Source organism: Myotis myotis, unplaced genomic scaffold (assembly GCF_014108235.1).
Source record: "Myotis myotis isolate mMyoMyo1 unplaced genomic scaffold, mMyoMyo1.p scaffold_m19_p_18, whole genome shotgun sequence".
Classification (NCBI taxonomy): Eukaryota; Metazoa; Chordata; class Mammalia; order Chiroptera; family Vespertilionidae; genus Myotis; species Myotis myotis.
Window position 1 is genome coordinate 3,842,483 of NW_023416322.1, and position 21,750 is coordinate 3,864,232.

A 21,750-nucleotide genomic window follows, 5' to 3' on the forward strand; every position below is an offset into this window, starting at 1 on the left:
CCGTGTCCAATCCTCGATGAACGCGCTCAGCACACGTTTCCAGACGGGCCCCAGCCACTCCTGTCACTGTCGTCATGGTCTCCCTGGTGCCCTGCACACCGTGGCACAGACCCGGCACGAAGCTGTATTTTCTGAAAGGATGGCTGAGTAGCTAGAGAGGGAGGGGGAGGGGGGGGGGACAAACGCTGGCCCTCACCATCGCAGCACAGGAATGCTCATATTTTTATTCCTTTTATCGTGAAGAGAATACAAAGGCTGGGGGCAGACACATCACAGGAGGGGGAGATGGTGCCGCCTCTGCCAAAGACACCCCTAAACTAACACTGGGGGGGAGTGGGCCCTCAGGGCAGCCTCTCCCATCCCAAAAATCGGGCCTGTCGGTGAGGGCGCCGGTGGCCTCCCAGGAGTCCTGGCCGAGCCTCCAGGTGCCAGTGACGCAAAGCCGGTCCCTTTCCCAAAGCAACCTGCTCTGCCCCCCCCCACCCCCCTTCCTAACCAGAGTCCAGCCTTAGGCCTTTCTCTTCTTCCCCTTTTTGTCTGACTGGAGACTGATTCCCATGCTCCTTGCACTTCTGGGCGTGCTGACAGCCTCCTTCCACTCCAGAATCTCCAGTCCTGTCTTTCAGCCCCACCCCAACCCTCCGGTTCCCAATGCACTTCCCAGTCCCCTCGCCCGGAGCACGGAGCTGTGCCCTGAACCTCCAGGCCAGCGTGTCCCTCAAGGGGAGGTCTGTCCTCCGAGAGGACCCAGCCTCCCACCTGCAGGGACCCCTCCCTGCGGCCTTCCTCAGCCAGCCCTGCGCCCAGCTCCCAGGGACTCTCAGCCCTGGTGCTCCAGAGACCAGGCTCCTGCTCAGGCCTCCAGGAGGTGCGCACAGTAGGTGGTCCGGCTGTGAGCATGCCCAGCATACATGCGGCCTGCGGAAAGCCGTTGTCAGTCCTATAAAACAGTCGCTATGGACCATGTTGGGAGTGAGAAACGTGGCTTCATTGTGGGTTTGGTTATAAGTGTGATACTTGTCAGAAAGGCTTAGCAAGCTGGCATCGCAGCCACTGACCAGCTCAGGGAGGAGAAAGAGTGGCAGGAACCTCCCAGGACCCAACTGGAGTTAACACAGGTGGACATCCTCGGCCTCCGGCCCCTCCCCTCCACCCCGATCTGGTCTGCGGCAAATCTAAACATTCGCGAATTCACAGTCATAGTTGGTCATGCGGCACATTATGAACTTCCACTGGCGGTCCCTGTGGAGAGAGAGAGGAGGCGGTGAGAAAGGACTCCATGGGGGGGGGGGGGTGAAGGGAAAGCCGTGAGCCCCCCAAGGAGCAGGTAGGACCGAAGGGACCTAACCCTCTCCCTCAGAGGACAGGACTGGAAGCCTCCAGAAGATCGAGGGGGGCTGTGAGGTCAGGAGTCCTGGGCACTTCCTCACCCAGCCCCGGTGACCCTGCAAGGGACTGACTAGGTGGCTGGCTGTGTGGAGGCTGGTCAGCTCCCCCTGCTCTGTCCCTAACAGCTGGGAGCACTAGCATGTAGGTAACGCCATCCACAATTCACCTTGAAGAATCGTCTCCCTAACTGGGCCATCCATCTGCTCATTTATTCTTTCTTTGACTGAGTTCTGACCCTGTGGCACGCTCCTTCGGGAAACACGACTGCAGGGAACGCAGGCGAGGAAACCCCTGGAACCCAGAAAGGGAAAGGCAGAGGCCCGCCCTTCTTGCCGGCGTGTTTGCTTAGAGGGCGGGCGTGGGTGTGAGAGTGCATGGACTTGCTCAGCCTTGACCAGTGGGGTGTGGAGAAAGTGGGCATTTTAATTGCCCAAATATATTTCTTTTGTAGTAATTTTAGATGGTGTTCTTCCTTTACTGTGATTCCCCTGCCTTCTTACACAGGGATGCAGAACTAACTTTCCTGTTGCCGTGGAGACGTCATTAAAAACACTGAGTACCAGCCCTCCTCTTACCCAGGTGCCCTTCAGGGCTACGCAGCTGGTGGAACGTCACCGGCTTCTGTGGTCTTTGAGTTCCGAGGTCATTCCTTCTCTTAGGTGAGTGCATTCGAGAGTGTGTGCGTGTGTGTGTGCGTGCAAGTGTGTGTGTGCGCGCGTACACGCGTGTGTGCGTGCATGTGAGCGCGCACATGTGCATGCCTGTGTGTGTGCATGCATGTGTGCCTGTGTGTGCCTGTGCGTGTGTGTGCGCGCACGCTCGCCCACGTTTATGTGGTGTGACAACATTCAGCTGTTGCTCCTCCCTGCTGAAGCAAGTTTCGTTCTAAGTACTATCTTCCCTGCTCATTTTTGACTGCTGCTTCTAGGAGATAGGTAACTTAACTAGTTCAAATGCATCCTATCTAATAAAAGAGAAACATGGTAATTGGCGTACGACCGCTACCCTTCCCATTGGCTAATCAGAGCGATATGCAAATTAACTGTCAGCCAAGATGGCGGCTGGCAGCCAGGCAGCTTGAAACTAACATGAGGCTTGCTTGCTTCAGTGACGGAGGAAACCAACGTTCCCCGCCTGCCGCTGCAGCCCTCTGAGCTGCAAGTAACTATGTAACAAACATAGAAGCTAAACAAAACCCCAGAAACCTGCCGGGCTTCAGCCAGCAGAATCGCAACATTGTAAGCAAAGGCCAGAAACCTACTTTCAGCAGTGGAGGCCTAAGAGCTGGAGCCAAGCCTCAAAGCTAAAGCTGGCCCAGAATAAAAAGAAAAAAAAAGAAAAAAAGGAGCAGTTGGGAGCTTCAGTCATCCCCAGCCTGAAAACAGCCCTCAGCTCCTCACCCAGACTGGCCAGGCACCCCAGTGGGGACCCCCACCCTGAAGGGTGTGTGACCAGCTGCAAACAGCCATCATCCCCTCTCCCAGGCTGGCCAGGCACCCCAGTGGGGACCCCCACCCTGAAGGATGTGTGACCAGCTGCAAACAGCCATCATCCCCTCTCCCAGGCTGGCCAGGCACCCCAGTGGGGACCCCCACCCTGATCCAGGACACCCTTCAGGGCAAACCAGCCGGCACCCACCCATGCACCAGGCCTCTACCCTATATAGTAAAAGGGTAATATGCCTCCCAGCCCTGGGATCAGTGGAGCCGAGAGGCCTCCCGGCACTGGGATCAGCGTGACAGGGGGCAGTGCCCAAACCCCCTGATTGCCCTGTGGCTCTGTGTGTGACAGGGTGTGGCGCCCCAACCCCCCCCCCCCCCATGGGCCCTGCTCTGTGTGTGACGGAGTAGAGCCATAACCTCCCCATCGACTCTGCCCTGAGTGTGAGAGTGGCAGCACCCCAACCCCTTGATGGGCCCTGCTCTGTGCGTGACAGGGGGGAGCTCCCAAACCCCCTGGTCGGCCCTGCTCTGTGGGTGATAGAGGGCGGCGCCCCAACCCCCTGATGGGCCCTGCTCTATGCGTGACAGGGGGCTGTGCCCCAACCCCCTGATTGGCCCTGCTCTGTGCGTGACAGGGTACAGAGCCCCAACCCCCCTGATGGGCCCTGCTCTGTGAGTGACAGGGGGAAATGCCCCAACCCCCTGATGGGCCCTGCTCTGTGCGTGACAGGGGGTGGTGCTGCAACCTCCCCATCGACCCTGCTTTGAGTGTAACAGGGGGCGGTGCCCCAACCCCCAATCAGCCCTACCCTGAGCGTGACTGAGGGTGGAATCACAACCTCCCAATCGCCCTGCTCTGTGTATGACAGGGGGCAGCGCCCCAACTCCCCATTCGGCCCTGCTCTGAGCCCGACCAGGGGCTGCACCTAGGGATTGGGCCTGCCCTCTGCCACCCGGGAGCAGGCCTAAGCCAGCAGGGCGTTATCTCCGGAGGGGTCCCAGACTGCGAGAGGGCACAGGTCGGGCTGAGGGGCCCCCCTACCCCCCGAGTGCACAAATTTTTGTGCACTGGGCCTCTAGTCTAAAATAAAAATGATCCCAACTGAGAACTGAGGGATCTCTTATGAGTAACATGAACGTATTTGTTAAGGAAGCCTCTTTAGAGCTAATTAAGGCTTGTTTGTTGTTGTTTTTTTGTTTGTTTGTTTTTTACATTGTGGGCCTTATTAAATAAGTGAGCTTTAGTTAGGTGAGATGTCATTTCATTTACAAACATCAATATACACAGAAGATAAGTCACACCCAAACCCATCACCATCCATAATTGAATGAGTTGATGTAAGTTTTGTTTTCTTTGCAAAGCATGCGTTGCCAACACTTCCATTTGCTGGGTGAACTGATTCCCACCTGACCACAAGTAGATCACATCTACCTTGAACACCTGCATTATCCACACACCCCTCTCTCTACGTTAGTAGGGAGAAGAATCCTTATTTTCTGCCTATTGTATTGTCTTGATGTATTTAGGTAGCACTGGGAGCTGATGGTGAGAGAAAGGGGATGAACAAGTTAGTGCTTTTATGTCATTAAAACTTCCCCCTCTCATTTCTAAATACGGTTGGTGGGTGGTTGGTGGGTTGGTGCGCTTCTCTCCAGCCCCTCCCCTCCCGTCTTCCCACAGCCCCAGGGGTCGTGTGGAGAAACAGCCTCCCACCGTGGCTGCCCTCTCCTGCTGACAAGAAGAAGTGCTGTTTGAAATTGAGTGAAGGGAAGAGCTTAGAGCATCATGGGCTACCAAGGCGAGGACGTCCCGCCCCGAGCAGGCTGGACCCCTCGTGGCCGGGGTGAGCGGCTCCACGCAACACATTTGTGAGAATAAGTCAGTTCCCAGCGCCTCCCATCGCCCAGCCAGTCTCTCCTGAACCTGGACCAAGTGGGAAACCACAAGAGTGAAACCCCAGCTCGGACTTCCAGCCAGTCTCTCCTGAATCCTGGACCAAGTGGGAAACCACAAGAGTGAAACCCCAGCTCGGACTTCCAGCCAGTCTCTCCTGAATCCTGGACCAAGTGGGAAACCACAAGAGTGAAACCCCAGCTCGGACTCCCTGCCGTCAGGGCCCTGGCCCGTGGCTCGTGCGGCTCCTCGGCCCTGGCCCGGGGGAGCTCACCTTTCCACCGCGGAGAAGGTGGTGGTCGCGCCGCGCATGTAGTAATCGTAGTCGTAGGACACCATGTCCATGTCCTCGCCGTAGTGGCCGGGGTACTCCGTCGTCATCCTGTGCGGGAGGAGCAGGAGGTGAGAGGGAAGATAGACTCGGCCGACTGCGGGGCCATCGGGCAGGCTGTGCGAAGGGAGCCTGGGAGCCCGGGAGCCCAGCCCCGAGGTGGGTGGCTCTCGCAAACAGTCCCATGCTGTGAGCAAAGAGGAACCACCTCCACTCTCACCTTCCTTTTTCCTGTCAGAGACTACACTCTGAAAAAGATGTCGACACCTCCCCAGGCCTTGGAGAAATGCTAATATCAACATTAGTTCATTCCATTCAAGTCAACTAGAACCGTGTTTTCAAACCCGATAGGGACTCATTAGGGATCATGAAATCAGTGTGATTGGTTATTGCCAAATGTGCTTTTAAAAAGGGAGAGATAGAATAGGAAACATCAGTGAATTCAGTGCACACACGAAGGGTAACTTCTTGGGTATGTGTGTAAAAACTTTGTTTCACATGTATGTATGTGTGTGTGTGTTTTATGATGCATGTATTGTGTGGTAGTTTAAATGTCTGTCTGTCTGTCTGTGCTTTATGATGTATGTTTTGTGTGGTAGTTTACATGCATGTATGATGTATGTGTGAGCTTTATGATGCATGTATTGTGTGGTAGTTTACATGTATGCATGCATGAGCTTTATGATGTATGTATTGTGTGGTAGTTTAAATGTATGTATGCGTGAGCTTTATGATGGATGTATTGTGTGGTAGTTTACATGTATGTATATGTCAACTTTATTATGTATGTATTGCATGGTAGTTTACATGTATGTGTGAGCTTTATGATGCATGCATTATGTGGTAGTTTAAATGTATGTATGCATGTGTGTTATGATGGATGTATTATGTGGTAGTTTAAATGTATGTATGTGTGAGCTTTATGATGGATGTATTGTGTGGTAGTTTACATGCATGTATGTGTGTGTGTTATGATGTATGTATTGTGTGGTAGTTTAAATGTATGTATGTGTGAGCTTTATGATGTATGTATTGTGTGGTAGTTTAAATGTATGTATGTGTCAACTTTATGATGTATGTATTGCATGGTAGTTTACATGTATGTGTGAGCTTTATGATGCATGCATTATGTGGTAGTTTACATGTATGTATGTGTGTGTGTTATGATGGATGTATTGTGTGGTAGTTTAAATGTATGTATGTGTGAGCTTTATGATAGATGTATTGTGTGGTAGTTTAATCTGTACCGTTTACTGTGAGTCACGATAAGAAAGTGCTTGAAAAAATGAAAGGAAATGTAAGCTCCCCCGGGGGTGGTTGCCTTGGCCAACGCTGCTTCTGGCATGTGGCGAGTAGCTGCTGAATCAATGAGGCTTTGGGAGGGTCACTTCATCTCAGCCTCCTGGTCTGAAGGAGAGTGAGAGCTCCCTGACAGGCTCGTCAGTGGGAGGAAGACAAATATGTGTGAGAGGCTGGTATGTGGGAGGGGCTGAATTCGAGCGGTTCTGCTTCTTCTCCTTCCTCCTCCAAGACTGAGTCAACCCTGGGCCTCTGGGTGACTCTAGGATCTAGCTCTCATAAGGGCTTCACCACTGGGGTTCTGCAGAACCCTAATAGTTCTTCCAGTAGGAACTGGCCCCCAAAGTCTCATCTGCACCCCAAGGGCAGCGTTCATCGGGTCTGGGTTCACCAGGTCCTGTATGTTGACAATAGGAAGTTCTTCCGCTACGTAGACGTCACACTGCAAGGACTGTCACCACATCTTGGAAAGACTGATTGATTAGCTCACCACATCTTGGAAAGACTGATTGATTAGCTGGAAGGTCTCGTAGGAGGATCTCAGGGCTTAGGGGCAGCAAGACCCATGGTTATCAGGATAAGTGAGCCCGCAGCCCACTCCCTGGACTCATAGTCCTTCCTTTCCCCGCACCGAGCCGCTGTCCTGGGGCTGGGATGCTCCTCTCAGGACATGACTGTGCTCTGTCAGCGTGCCAGGCCCAGCTCAGTGGGGGTTACATGTGTTTCTGCTCAATGTGCTCACGCGGGAAGTAAGGCTCTGCCGAGTGGGAAATCTGCTCTGTGCGTCTACAGAGACCCGGGCAAGGACGTCCTCTTCCTAATGAAGACGCTCAATGACTGATGAGTGGACCTAACAGGGCCTCGCTCGGACCCCATTGGTTTGTGATCCCTGAAGGTTCGAACAAATACTAGACTAACCTCGGCCCAACGAAATGGGGTTTTGTTGCGAATGTGAATAATGCACATTGGGGTTGAGAGAGATGGGGTGGGAGGCGTTTTCCTCACTTGCTGGGAACATCACATCTTTTCCAGAGCTCCTGAAGCACTCCCTGGATACGATGTATAAAAGCTAATTGCCAGCCATTTTTTCATGGGCTAAGGCAGACTCTCCTTGTGGCTAAATGCAATTGCCAAAACTACCTATTTAACGAATAATAACCAGGATAGGATTTTTCTTTTTCTAATTTTTTTACGGATCCGCCTTCAGATTAGTCAGAGCGTTAAATACATTTGGAATAAAGTGGGAGAGAGAGGTTTGCATTTTAAAAAATGATGACTTTTTAAGCTTCCAAGGGGAAACTTACCCTATTTTTCCTTCCTTCCTTCCTTCCTTCCTTCCTTCCTTCCTTCCTTCCTTCCTTCCTTCCTTCCTTCCTAACTTCCCTCCCTCCCTCCCTCCCTCCCTCCCTCCCTCCCTCCCTTCTCTCTCTCTCTCTCCTCTTCTCTCTCTCTCTCTCTCTCTCTCTCTCTCTCTCTCTCTCTCTCTCTCTCTTTCTCTCTCTCTGTTTTGTTAATCCTCACCTGAGGATATTTTCCCATTGATTTCTTAGAGAGAGTGGAGGGGAGGGGGAGAGACAGAGGAAGAGGAACATCGATGTGAAAGCGACATATTGATTGTGTCTCCCATATGCCACCGACTAGGGCTGGGGATCGAGCCTGCAGTTGAGGTACCTGCCCTTGAGTGGAATCGAACCCGGGACGCTTCAGTCCACAGGCCGGCTCAAACTGGCTAGGGCTACTCAGTGCTCTCTTTAACAAGCGTCTCTATTGCTTTGTTTTGGGTAGTGACCAGACACAGGGCCCCGTGTAACTGGACAGTTTGTCTGGGAGGCCTGATGTCTGGTGAGGCTCTAGAACAGCGGTTCTCAACCTGTGGGTCGCGACCCCTTTGGGTGTCGAACGACCCTTTCACAGGGGCCGCCTAAGACCATCGGAAAACACATATATAATTACATATTGTTTTTGTGATTAATCACTATGCTTTCATTATGTTCAATTTGTAACAATGAAATTGGGGGTCTCCACAACATGAGGGGCTGCATTAAAGGGCCGCGGCGTTAGGAAGGCTGAGAACCGCTGCCCTAGAAGGACCTGGAGAATGTGCTGTGTGCTCCTTGGTCCATCTCCATCTCGGTCCCAGGCAGGTTCTTCATTTTACTTGATTTTTTGTTGTTGTTGTTGTTTTATTTTTGTTTTATAACTGTGAGATTTCCCTGGCCGGTTTAGCTCAGTGGCTAGAGTGTAGGCCTGCAGACGGAAGGGTCCCGGGTTTGATTCTGGTCAAGAGCATGCACCTCGGTTGCAGGCTTGATCCCTGGCCCTGGTCGGGTGCGTGTGGGAGGCAACCAATTGATGTCTCTCTCTCACATCAATGTTTCCCTTTGTCTCTCCCCCTCCCTTCCACTCTCTCTAAAAATCAATGGGGAAAATATATCCATGGGTGAGGAGTCACAAAAACACACACAGAGAAACGCCGTGAGATCAACTTTAGTCTGTTTCACAGAGATCTAAGGGGCAGGGACGGAGTGTGGACAGTGATAGAAATCACCCCAGGTGACACGTGTTCTGGCTTTCCCTGTCATTTGAGCTACAATTCCTCACCTCCCAACACTGTTTGTTGTCTGCAGGCAAGATGGTAACGGCTCCCCAGAGCGAGAAGGAGAATTGGTTGATTCTTGCATGTGCCCTGACTGGGGATTGAACCCACAGCCTTGGTGTATGGGAGCGACATTCCAACCAACTGAGCTGCCCGCCAGCGCCTCGCATCCCAGGGCCTTAAAGCCCTGAAATGAGCCACAGACGCAGCTGGAGTCAGTACCCGACGCTGGCCAGTGCGGCCACACACTGAGCTGGGAGCGGTGGGACCGGAGGAGCCCAGAGCCGAGGGTGTCACACACTCGTGTTAAAGGGGGGAGTGGGGTGCGATTCACTTAGATAAACGCACCGGGTTTGCTTATGTCACAGGTTTGGTTGAGGACTGATTAGAGTTTTAGGAAAGGGGCGGGTTGGAGCCTTTCTCAGCAGAAAGCTACTCAGTATACGATTTCATCAAACGCCGCCTCTGCTCTTGGCGGCTGAGCGGCCGGGCCTGAGTGAGGCTCCGCAGCAGCGGGTCTGTCTGCCCCACGCCTGGCCGTGGCACTCGGGACGACGGGCGCGTGTGGAGCCCCCTGGTCACACGGTCACGCGGCCCCCAGTGCGCAACAGCCATGGGCTCACCAGGCCCCGCACCAGCCACCGCCTCACCCTCCACTGACCCCGTGGCGGGAAACTGGAACACATACATCACCTTCACCACGCACCCCTGCTACTCACACGTTAACAAGCCAGAGCGGGGTGCCCGGGGAGCCGCCTGGCAGCTCCTATTGAAACAAGAGTGAGCGGAGAGCTCCCCAGCCTGCGCCAGGCTCGGCCTGCTCAGCACCGGAGCGGGCTGCCTCGGGTGCACCCCATTCCCCCCACTCCCCGTCTTGCCGGCACCACCTCGTTCGCATTTGGCTAAAAAGCCAGCATGTGGTGTGGCCCCCGGCTTCGTGATGCTGGCCAATGAGAGAGCCCCTGGAGGGGGCATCTGGGTGCACTGGCACCTGGCGGCACGCACACCTGTGACCGCTCAGGGCTGGACATGGGGGGTGGGAGTGGGGGTCGGGTCAGCTCCTGTGGACTCGAGGTGTTGAGGTGGGCCTGCATTCTCCGCCCAGCCACAGAGGATTCCCTTTCTGACAGGCGGACCACCGAGAAGTTTCTTCACAAACCCAGCAGTCTGTGATCCTTACGCACCTGCTCTCCCAGGTCACCTACAGGGCACGCGCATGCTTCAGGCTAGACAGCAGTGCTGCATTGGAGCTGTCTGAATTATTCTTGCAAAGATGAGACCATAACCCTGCCGGGAGCCGGTCCATGCTTGCTGTTTCAAGGGACCTGGCATATATGGCATACTGTTCTTAATATGTTTGCTCACCTTCTTGGCACTATGTGTTTTAACCAAGGTCTCTGAGAAAGGTTGTTTCCCCAGGTAGGGATTTTCCCCTGAAGTTAGGGAGGGAATAAAACCTCTTAACTAAGTGCCAGGCGGATAATTAATCACTTTAACTATGAACAATCATACTTAAGCTACATAATCTTTACTCCCTGGAATGGAGATAAGAAACGCCCTAACCTTTGTAATAGAGATTGATAGGATTGAATCAACTGGTATAAATACAGATGTAATAAGACAGCAAGACACAGAACTTAGAATACGGAACCAAGAGAGACAGAACCTAGGCACAGAACCTACACAGAACGTTCTCTAGAGACAGCAGAACTTCGCTGGAGAGAACATGGCAAAAGTTCCTGGACAGAAACTGGCCTCAGAACCTAGAGACAGAACCTAGCGAGAGAACATGGCAAAAGATCCTGGACTGAACCTGACTACAGAAATTGGCAAGAGAACCTGACTAGAACCTGGTGACTGAACCTGGCTGGAGAACCTAGCGAGGGAACATGGCTACAGAACCTGGCTGGAGAACCTGGAGAACCTAGCAAGAGAACATGGACACAGGACCTGGCTGGAGATCCTAAGCAGAACCTCTCTGGAGATCCAGACCAGAACTTGGCTGGAGATCCTGGCTGGAGATCCTGGCTAGGCTGCTGATCAACTGAACACTGTCTCCGTGTCCTTCCTTCTTCGCCGACTCCATCCACACCTTTGGGGACCCCTGGACCCGCTGGGGTTGGACCCCGGCATAACCCCTGAATGCAGTTACACACAGAGGAACGCCCCTTCAAGGGGACAGCCAGCTTGGCTTCCCCCCAGGAGCTGGGGAAATCTGCCAAATGGGACTGAATGGCCAGCATTTGCCGCCACCGAAGTGCCCTTCCCGGGGAGAGACCCTGCACCCGGGGTGTGAGAAAGACCGTCCATGTTCATGTCTTCCTCGTGCGGCCTTCTGGAGACTGACATTTCAACAGCTCAACTGTGTATCACAACGCAGGGAACACAGTTCCGGAGACATCAGTGGCTTAAATTAGCAGAGGAAAGTCCCTGAGCCTTTTCCAAATTGCGGTCTTGGCACGGAGTGTCCAGCTCACCGCCCACGCCCGCAGCCGGTCAGCAAGCCCAGTTGTTTGGACTCAGCTTGGCTTTCATCAGTCACATCCATCTTGGTCGCCCTGGTTTTGACCTTGGCGGGGACAACTCCCCTCCACCTCCCCCCCAGCTGATATAACTACTCTCCTCGCTGTTTTCACAGGAGATGCTGGCTGTGCTGTCACCTGCCACTTCCTCTAGGTTGGTCTGATTTCCTCATCGAGCTTGAGAGCTCAGTGCTGTGCAAAGAGCATAGGGTCTGGAGGCAGCTGGGCCTGTTGGAATTGAGTTTGGAACCTTGAACAAGTCACAGCTTCTGCACTCAGCTCCCTCTGTATGTAACATGTATAATTCTACATGATACTCTGTAGCATAATTTCTGCGTGTGAGAAGTGAATGAGCTAACATGAGCGTGGGGTAGATGCTCAATAAATAGAAGTTATTATCATCTTTATTGGGAGCTGACTCAAAGTCTATGAATTGTAGTTATTTTGTATCCATTCACTGGCTGACACAATCTATATAATAAAAGGGTAATAAGCAAATTGACCCTAACAGCAGAACAACTGGTCGCTATAAGGTGCAGTGACCACCAGGGGGCAGATGCTCAACATAGGAGCTGCCCAATGGTGGTCAGTGCGTTTCCACAGGGGGAGCAGTGCTCAGCCAGAAGCTGGCTCATGGCTGGTCAGTGCAGCGGTGGCGGCAGGAGCCTCTCCTGCCTCTGCAGCAGCGCTAAGGCTGTCCAACTAACAGCTTAGGCCCACTTCCTGCTGCCAGAGGGATGTCTGGCTGCCAGCTTAGGCCTGATCCCCTGGGGAGTGGGCCTAAGCTGGCAGGTGGACATCCCCCAAGTGCTCCTAGGCTGCCAGAGGGATGTCTGACTGCCAGCGTAGGCCCAATTCCCTGAGGATTGGGCCTAAGCCAGGGGTCCTCAAACTACGGCCTGCGGGCCACATGCAAATACAAATATTGCATTTGTTCCCGTTTTGTTTTTTTGCTTCAAAATAAGATATGTGCAGTGTGCATAGGAATTTTTTCATAGTTTTTTTTTAAACTATAGTACGACCCTCCAATGGTCTGAGGGACAGTGAACTGGCCCCCTGTTTAAAAAGTTTGAGGACCCCTGGCCTAAGCCATCAGTCGAACATCCCCCAAGGGGTCCCAGACTGCAAAAGGGCACAGGCCGAGCTGAGGGACCCCTCCACACACACCTGAGTGCACGAATTTTTGTGCCCTGGGCCTCTAGTGAATTAATGAATGGCAGAATGAATGATCGCTTCTAGAGTCCAGTAAAAGGGATACGAGAGAACCAAGGGAAAAGATGGCATGAAGCAACGAATTTGGTCTGTAACTGCGATTTGCTTTGTCCTCAGTGGCTGGGAGGGCCTGGCCTCGGGTTAGACAATACTTACTAGACAACCAGCCACATTTCTGAAATGTCTGCTTTGCAGAGCTGAGTGTAGGGGGCGGGGGGGGGGGGGAGGCATCACTGATATGCAGATAGCCAATTCCTTCGTAAATAATAAATACGGCACCATTAACGGGACAGCCACTCGGACCGATGAACGGGACGATTGGTTTCGCTCAAGCTCAGAGGTGCTGTTGCCAACCCCCCACCCCCTAACGAGTATCTACACTCAATGCAAACGGCTTGCAAATATAGCTTCCAATCCTGTTTTCTCACAGCATGGGCCTCTCATCTCCATACTAACAGCCTCCAACTCATTCAGAGGACCCAGCGTGGCAGCCGGGCTTCCCAGCAGCCTCTGGGAGCATGCCACAGCAGGCACCTGAGCGGCGAGGGACACCAGCCACCAGATGCTAGCAGGTGGTTCTCGTCCCTGCCAGGGTTTCGTGGGGAAAGGCTGTGCAAACACTCCCCATCTGTGTTAAAACGTGAGCAGTGGAGTGGCAGTTAAAGATTAGCTTTGATCCGGGGCTTTGGGGTGGAGAGAGAAGAAGCATGTTCTGGTTTTGTTGTCGCGCTGGTGAGCTGGAACGGTCTGGGAACTACGCAAATCTATTCTCTGGGTTGTAACTTCAGCGCAAGGGAGAGAGGAGCTGGGCATGGAGAAGGCGGCATTCGAGAGTCTGAGAATCTCAGGTGGAGGGAGAAACGAAAGGTCATTTGTGTTGATTCTGAGGATGGGCATTATTTTTTGGGTCAAAACATGTAATCTAGTGAACCAAATGAAAAGCCTTGGATCTGAAAAAACCTTTAGAATAGAAAATAGATGCTCAGCCCCAGGTGGTTTGGCTCAGTGGAAAGAGCATCGGCCTGCAGACTGAAGGGTCCAAGGTTCCATTCCAGTCAAGGGCACATGCCAGGGTTGCAGCTCAATCCCCAGCGTGGGGCATGCAGGAGGCAGCCGATCAACGATTCTCTCATCATTGATGTGTGTGTGTGTGTGTGTGTGTGTTTTCTCTCCCTCTCCCTTCCTCTCTGAAATCAATAAAAATATATTTAAAAAGAAAAGCAAATTGGTGCTCAGTGTGAAACGGTGAGTTCCTGGCCCCGAGGGCTCTGCCTAGACAACCTTGGCATGCTGGTGGGGGTGGGGGTGGGGGTGGGGGTGGGGGTGGGGGTGGGGGTGTCCGGCACGTGCACGCAGTGGCTGGCGCTGTATGGAGACTGGGAGTGGTCACACGTGGTCTCCGAAGGTTGTGGCTTCCTCAGCAACATGTGTTTGTGGTTTGCAGATGACGGGCTGGGCTAAGAATTCGAATTGTAAACACTACGTGTAAATTGACACGTGTCCAACCCGGTGGGGCTAATGGTGACGGTGTGTCCGCATCCGTCAGGAATTCGCCTTCTTGCCAGAGTGCAGTGAGGCTGCCACATCTGGAGAACGGCACCCACCGAGGTGAGAACAGCACCTTGGTCCCCGCCAAGCAAATGAACGCGCTCCTGTGGGAGCTGGCTGGCTGGCTCATCGCACAGCGGGGAGCTAGTGCTGAGCCCCGAATGCTCCAGGCAGACACAGGCCGCACTCAGCCAGCTCCCAGCACGGGGCTCCGCGCTGCAGAGCAGCTTTCCAGGGGGAAGAGAAAAATGCCCCGGCTCCCTGGGAGGTCATCAAAGCCAGTGAACAGGCGAAAGGGGAGCTTTCACAGGGAGGCTCCTGGGCAGCTTTCACAGCGGGAAGTGTGGGAAAACAGTTCGCACTCAGAGGGTCGTCAGGAAGGTCAAAGAAAACAGTGCATGCGAAAGAAATCCTTTTCAGTACAAAGCAACGTCGTCTCAGTGTCAGGGTCACCATGGTTACTGTTCCTAGGAAACTGCCACAGCCTTACTCACTGCAGACATTTACGAAGGGGCTACCCGGTGCCAGGCAGCACGCTGAGATGCTGAAGAAAGAGGCCTAATTGATGCTTCGAGGCTTCGTTCAATTAGAAAGACATGAAACGTCAGGACTCAGGCCGTCTGAAGAGGCCGCTGAAATGTCTAGACAGCAGGGGGACGGAGGGTCAGGCGCTGCGCACAGGGTGCCGCTGCCACCCGTTCCGCTGCGCCTCCAAGCTGCCCTTTGAGAAAGTACCATCCTCTCCGGTAACCATGGCTGCGTCCAGCTCTGACACCACACACTCAGGAATAGAGGCAGCAGGTGGAGCCCCCCTGAGGGGCACGCGCTTCAAAGGGGCTTCTGTGCCTGTCTTAATAGTCCTCCCCACCCGCCGGCCCCATCCTTTGGTTCTTGACCATTAGTGACCTGCCTGGCCGCTGGGCAGGCTGACAAAGGTGGGGAGGGGGTGCGGGCGGGGTGGGCAGACCATGGCAGACCAAAGCCAGAGTTGTCATCTGAGACCGAGGGTCTCAGGCGACTTAAGAGAAGTTGCTCATCCCTCGGCCAGCCTGTGCGCTCAGCGCTGCTCCCGCACACAGAGCTCCATGTTCATTCCGTCCTTAGCGTCTTGCTTCGTGGGCTGCCCGTCGGGAACTTGACAAGTGGTTTCTGAAGGATGGCCCGTGCCCAGCCCAGGGACCCTGAAGCCTGGGGCATCATGGGAAAGTCGTGGAATGTGGAGACATGAAGACCTGGGGGTCTTTTAGGCCCAGCCTCCAAACAAACAGGAGAAGCTCCCGCAGGGGCAGCGGGGCTCGGGGTAGGGACACGGATCGCAGGAGCCACAGAATACAGCGCTCTGGGGGGTGTGGACAGTTCCCCGCATCCCACCTTCGCCTCCATTCACCCCCGCACCAATGCTCGACAACTTTCCTAACACCCTGGCCTCAGTGTCCCGCCCGCCTTGTCACCAAAGCCTTGGGCCTAAATCCACTCCCTGTTTTCTCCTTGGCCAGGAGCCAGTGGCCAGCCAGTGACAGTGCGATGCCCAGGGGGCCGCTCTCCCATGGGTCTGGGCAGAGGCCTCAGGCCTTGCAGGCATGAGAGTGCAGCTGCCCCAGCCCCCCTCCTCTGCCTGGGAGAGGTGTCAGGACACCCCAGCACACTGTCCAGTGGTCGGTTCCTCGTTCCTCTGTATAACCAGCTCCAGTCACCAGCTCTGCTTCCTGTAAGGTCATCTGACCCCTGTCCCCTCGAAAGGCCTGTTAGTAGGTGAGGAGCTGGGTCTCGCAGCAGCTGGGAGGGGAGGGGCCTCGGCCGCCAGACAGGCCAGCGCTGCGCCCCCTTAGCTAGGGGCAGCACCAGGCAGATGGGATCTCATTTCATCCCCACAACAAAACTGGGGAGCAGACTGAAGTCACTCATCCATCCACTCACTGATGCTGCGTGCCCGCTATGTGCCTGCACTACTTAGGGACTCTGCCTGTGCGACTGACATTCTAGGGCTAAGAGGGGAGGGGGAGGCAGACTTAATAAGTAAGTGATGCATTTCGGGGCCTCCTCGCCTTTTTCTGCCTCCCCCAGCCCCCAAGCATTGGCTCGAACATCCATCCAATGCTTACCAAGCAGACACTGCGTTCTGGGCCCTGATTAGGCACTGATTAGGCCCTGATTAGGCACTGCGGACATGATCAAGGTCCCCGTGTCCTCCCACCACACCCAGTGCAGGTGGGCAGGGCCTGTACATGCACCGTCCAAGGGGGTGTACTCAGCGCTGTGGCCCAGGCACCCACCAGGGGCAGCGGACAGGCCCCAGCCCAGCCCTCCCGCTGCCCCGGGGCATCCCCTCCTTGCTCTAGGCTGACTTCTCTTTCACCCCTGTCCTCCCGGAACACCCCCCCCCCCCCGGATGGCCCAGGGTACCCCACCCTGTGGATCCCTTTGGAGCCCGACTAAGGGGGAGTTTTCCTAACATGGTGATGGATTAACTGACTGAGTGCTTGTTTGTGTTTTATTTTCCAGACAATTTGTTTACATGCAAACTGTGTTTAGTGCCTGGTAACAAAGGGAGGCTGACCTCACTGTGGGAGGACTGCTGCTCGCCTAGCCCTGGGGCAGGGAAGGGAGGACAAGGTTCGGGAAGGCCTAGCCACTGAGGTCACAGGCTCCTCCTCCTCCCTCTCAAAGGCCTGGTCTTCAGGACCTTCATCCTGACGTACGACAGACTGGGTGTCTGGCTGGCCCTGGCAAAGGCTCCTTTGGGGTCACGACATTTTAGGGCGCAATACAACCTCCACGGTCTCCTAGTCCCAGGGTGTCAGCGTGGGCCCGAGCGTGCCCTGGAACTCTGTGAACGAGTGTGAGCGTGCTCTGGTGCATTCCCTTTTTCCTGAAGACTCTGTAGCCCTCTTCAGATTCTTACGGCCAGACGGGTGGCCGCCATTTTATGTGATGGGCTTGAGGCCCTTAGAAAGGAAAGTGACTTCCTAGAGACAAGCCAGGTACGAGGGGAGAGAAGGAAGCAGGGGAAGGCGGGGAGGGGAGAGGGGAGGGGTCCAGGCTTAGTGGTGCCCCTGCCACTGTGCCCGCCTCAGGAAATCCCTGTCTCTGATGCAGGACATCTGTCTGATTGGCAGTTCTAGCCTACACCCAGCCTCACCTGCTCTGTGGCCCTGTGGGCAAGGTGGCTTTGTGGAAGCACTTTGGAGAGCTGGAGGCGGCCCCTGCTCCATCATCCAGCTGTTCCACCCAGCCCCTCCATCACCCAGCCCCTCCATCACCCAGCCCCTCCATCACCCAGCACCTCCATCACCCAGCACCTCCATCACCCAGCCCCTCCATCACCCAGCCCCTCCATCACCCAGCACCTCCATCACCCAGCCCCTCCATCACCCAGCCACTCCATCACCCAGCCCCTCCATTACCCAGCCCCTCCATCACCCAGCCCCTCATCACCCAGCACCTCCATCACCCAGCCACTGCATCACCCAGCCCCTCCATCACCCAGCACCTCCATCACCCAGCCACTGCATCACCCAGCCCCTCCATCACCCAGCACCTCCATCACCCAGCCCCTCCATCACCCAGCCCCTCCATCACCCAGCCCCTCCATCACCCAGCCACTCCATCACCCAGCCACTCCATCACCCAGCCACTCCATCACCCAGCCCCTCCATCACCCAGCCACTCCATCACCCAGCCACTCCATCATCCAGCCACTCCATCACCCAGCCCCTCCATCACCCAGCCACTCCATCACCCAGCCACTCCATCACCCAGCCCCTCCATCACCCAGCCACTCCATCACCCAGCCACTCCATCACCCAGCACCTCCATCACCCAGCCACTCCATCACCCAGCCACTGCATCATCCAGCCACTCCATCACCCAGCCACTCCATCACCCAGCCGCTCCACCCAGCCCTCCATACCCAGCCCCTCCATCACCCAGCACCTCCATCACCCAGCACCTCCATCACCCAGCCACTGCATCACCCAGCCCCTCCATCACCCAGCACCTCCATCACCCAGCCACTGCATCACCCAGCCCCTCCATCACCCAGCACCTCCATCACCCAGCCCCTCCATCACCCAGCCCCTCCATCACCCAGCCCTCCATCACCCAGCCGCTCCATCACCCAGCCGCTCCATCACCCAGCCACCCCATCATCTAGCCCCAGCACTGACTCAGCTACCTTGGGCTCTGAATTTACCAGAAACATGCTCAGCTTTTGGGGCTGCCTGTGCCCGGGACATTGTGCCCCTTGGGACCCTGGAGCAAGGCAGTCTGGTCTCAGAGAACATGAATCACCTGCGAGGCTGCCCCTGCAAGCACCCGCATAGAGATAGACCACTGGAGTGAGCCACCGTCCCATGCTGACCTGCGGCTCCCCTGGTCCAAGGCAGACATGCCTGGCTTGTCTGCACACTGGAGACCTTGGGACAAGTTGCGCTGTCAACACCCAGGGTCAGTTGTCAGGGAAATTAAATGCATATGCCTTCTCCCTGGCAGGGTGGTGCTGGTGCAGGACATTGGCACCAGCCCAGGGAGCGAGGAAGAAACAAGGCCTCAGACTGGAATTGCAGATTGATCCAGAAAACACCAGCCTCTTTTCTGGTCTGTACTTATGTACGATGTTTGCAGATCTGACCTGTGATCTGCGGGAAAACTCGGCTCTCGGGCAGGTCCACAGCCTCTGTGTGATGGGACCTCGGTGTGACAGAGGGTGAGGCACTGGGGCAGAGTTCATGGCCACCCCCTCCAGAGGCCCCCAGGCAGCAGCCAGGTGACTTCCTTGCTCTATTGTTCTGTTTCTTTTTCTACCAAAAAAGGGTTGTAGGAGCATTGGGTGGGTGACCTGTGAGGCCCCTCCCAGTGTGAATGTTCTTCTAGCCTTCTCATTGGTTGGTTGGTTGGTTGATTGATTTGTTCGTTCATTCACTCATTCATCCATCCACCCTTTCTATATGCCAGCTAGCTGTTGCATTTGAAGTCTGTTTGTGGCTTATCTGGAGGCAGAGACCTAGAGCAGAGAAACCCCGCCCCCCCACGCTCCCCTAGAGCCCCAGGAGTCAGGAGGGGCTGTGTTGGGCCCCAGCTCACCAGCAGGAATAGGGGCACCTCTTGCTATAGCGACAGCAGTAGAACTGCCACTCCCGATCCAGCACCGACTCGAAGTAGCGGCTCTGGAAGCCGGCCACCAGCCCGTTGTTGGAGCAAGTCTGGTACCTGGAGAGAAAGAAAAACCAGTGAACTAGCGACAGTGACACGCCAGCAGCCCCTTCCAGGCCCGGCTCCCACCGAGGCCGAGTCAGCGCTCTCTCACTGACCTGGATTCCTAACAATTTATTCCATTTTTATGCAAATAATAAAGACTTTCCTGTATTTGCAGAAATGACATATGCTCACCATTAAAATTCAAATGATTCAGACTCTTTCAACGGAAGGAAACTGGGGGACGCTGCCCCTGATAGCCCTCAATGAATACATTGTTAGGTGGAAGAATGCATAAATGGGTGGATGGAGAGGCATCTAGAATTTACAAATGCAAGATTGTCTTATTATTCATGTCATTTAAAATAAAAGATAATATACTTCATTTTGCTTGACTGTAGAGTTAAAAGAAGACAAAGAGAAAGGCAGTGAATGGGTGACCTTCACATGAACTTTTCTTCTGCTCAAGAGCAGAGCCTGGAGCACAGGGTGCTCCTCCCTTGGCCCCGAGCAGCAGGCAAAGCCCAGGAGAGCGCTGGGCCGGGGTGGCCCGTGGGGAGCTGGGAACACACCCCAGGGGTTCCTACTTACCCAGGAGTCTCCTCGCTACCGACTCAAGTCTGAGTCTTCAGAGAAGGTCACCCCTGCTCTCTGGTCCACAGCCCTCCCTGTGGCCCATGAATTCTCACTGTGCTGCTCGGGCTGGGTCGCTGTGGGTCTAGGAATCGGCCCCCTGGATCGTCCCAGCTCCTCCCTGACTAAATGCTGGCTTCCAACAGTGTGCTCACTTCTTCCTTCTTCTGTCTCCAAAACGACTCCCTCCTTCTCCTGCCCCAGTCCCACTGGTACCGTGATGTTTGCTACTTTTCCATGAGAAGAGGGTGCTGCTCTCAGGAGCCTGGGGGACCCGCCCCACCTGGTGCATGAGGTCTCACAGCCCTTCCAGATGAACAGGCCTTCAGCCCTCTGGTCCTCAGCGCTCCTGCCCACCTGGCCACCGGCTGCGGCCCCTCTTGTGTGTGTCACCCTCTTGCACAGCATCTCAGATAACGCTGCCCATGAAGACTGGACACAGGCCCGGGCCTGAGAACTTGTGGGGAGTTGGATAAATGAACAGAACTCCCTCCCTGCTCTGGCCCTTGCCTTCACATGTTGTACTGAGTTGCCCTGGAGTGTGGTAGTGGCCAACACAATGACATTATTCCTTCTAGAATGGATCTTCGAGGGGGTCTGTTTCCACACCCCACTATGTGGGAGCAGCGTAGCAGAGCAGGTAAGAGCATGGACTACGCTGCTGGACTGGAGTGCCAACCACTCCCGTCTAGGTCACTTTGGCAGGCTTCATGTCCTCTAATAGCCTCAGTTTCTCATCTGTAAAATGGGGATAATAATAGCACATCTATATATATAAAAGGCTAAGTGACTGACCATCCGTCAGTGCAACCATCCGACTGACCCACCGGCCAGTACATATGACATGCACTGGCAACTTAAAAATAAACATTGACTCGCGCATGCATGATACATATAAAGCTCTCGCTTGTGCCAATTGCACACGTGTGTTTCGACCTGTCATTGTCCATCGTGACTTTGGCTGACACTTCTATTATAGAGAAAGGGCAAATAGTGATATTAAAATATTTCTTCTAATTAACTTCCTTTCAATGTGCACAAATCCATGCACTGGGCCACTAGTACTTAGTAAGGTTATTTTGAAGACCAGACATACAATTCTGGAGACAGTGTCTTTTAAGGCTTAGTAAGTTCTCTATTATTGTGACTTTTCGTTTAGTCCACATGAACTGTGCTCGTGAGTATGCTCTGTGAATGCCACCTTTGGCTCTCAGTCTGCAGTGAGTGGAGAACTGTGGGCTCAGGGCATTCCTGAGAGGTGTTCCTTAAAACAAGCTCTCGGCGTTGGCTGACTCAGGGGCTGACACACACCTGCTCTGTGACATACATGCTCCAGTGTGACATGTGGCTCCAAGGAGACGGTGAAGTCCATGAGGGGAAAAGATCTTCAGTCTGCATTCCCCACAGAGCCTGGCACTGGGGTCCAGTAAATCTTTAATTGAAGAATGAAAGAACGAGCGACTGATCCAGCCTCGTCCGTTATCAGAGGCAGAACTGACTTTGAGGAGCTCATCACTTGTGGAGAGGGGCTCCCAGGTGGCTGAGTGATACGGGCTGCGGGAGGTGCAGCAAGTAAACAGAGCTTGATCAGGTGCATGTAACTGAGTAGATTCGAAACCCACGAGAACGTTGTAAACATCTTGACCACGCCCTTACTTTGCCTTGTGGAATCCGGCTATAAAATAAAGACT

The 21,750-nt window shown here is 54.4% G+C and overlaps 1 protein-coding gene across 1 annotated transcript in view; it reads right to left on the bottom strand.

Annotated features, from left to right (window-relative positions):
- Positions 1 to 203: 203 nt before the first annotated feature.
- Positions 204 to 21,750, bottom strand: part of DPT (dermatopontin) — a 31,045-nt gene continuing 9,498 nt past the window's right edge. Inside the window, exons 2-4 of the mRNA XM_036344755.1 lie at positions 19,316 to 19,441; positions 5,000 to 5,107; positions 204 to 1,242 (exon numbers count right to left, since the gene is read on the bottom strand). Coding sequence (XP_036200648.1) covers positions 1,176 to 1,242; positions 5,000 to 5,107; positions 19,316 to 19,441 — 301 coding nt within the window. The 3' untranslated portion in view covers positions 204 to 1,175. The remainder of the gene's footprint in view (positions 1,243 to 4,999; positions 5,108 to 19,315; positions 19,442 to 21,750) is intronic.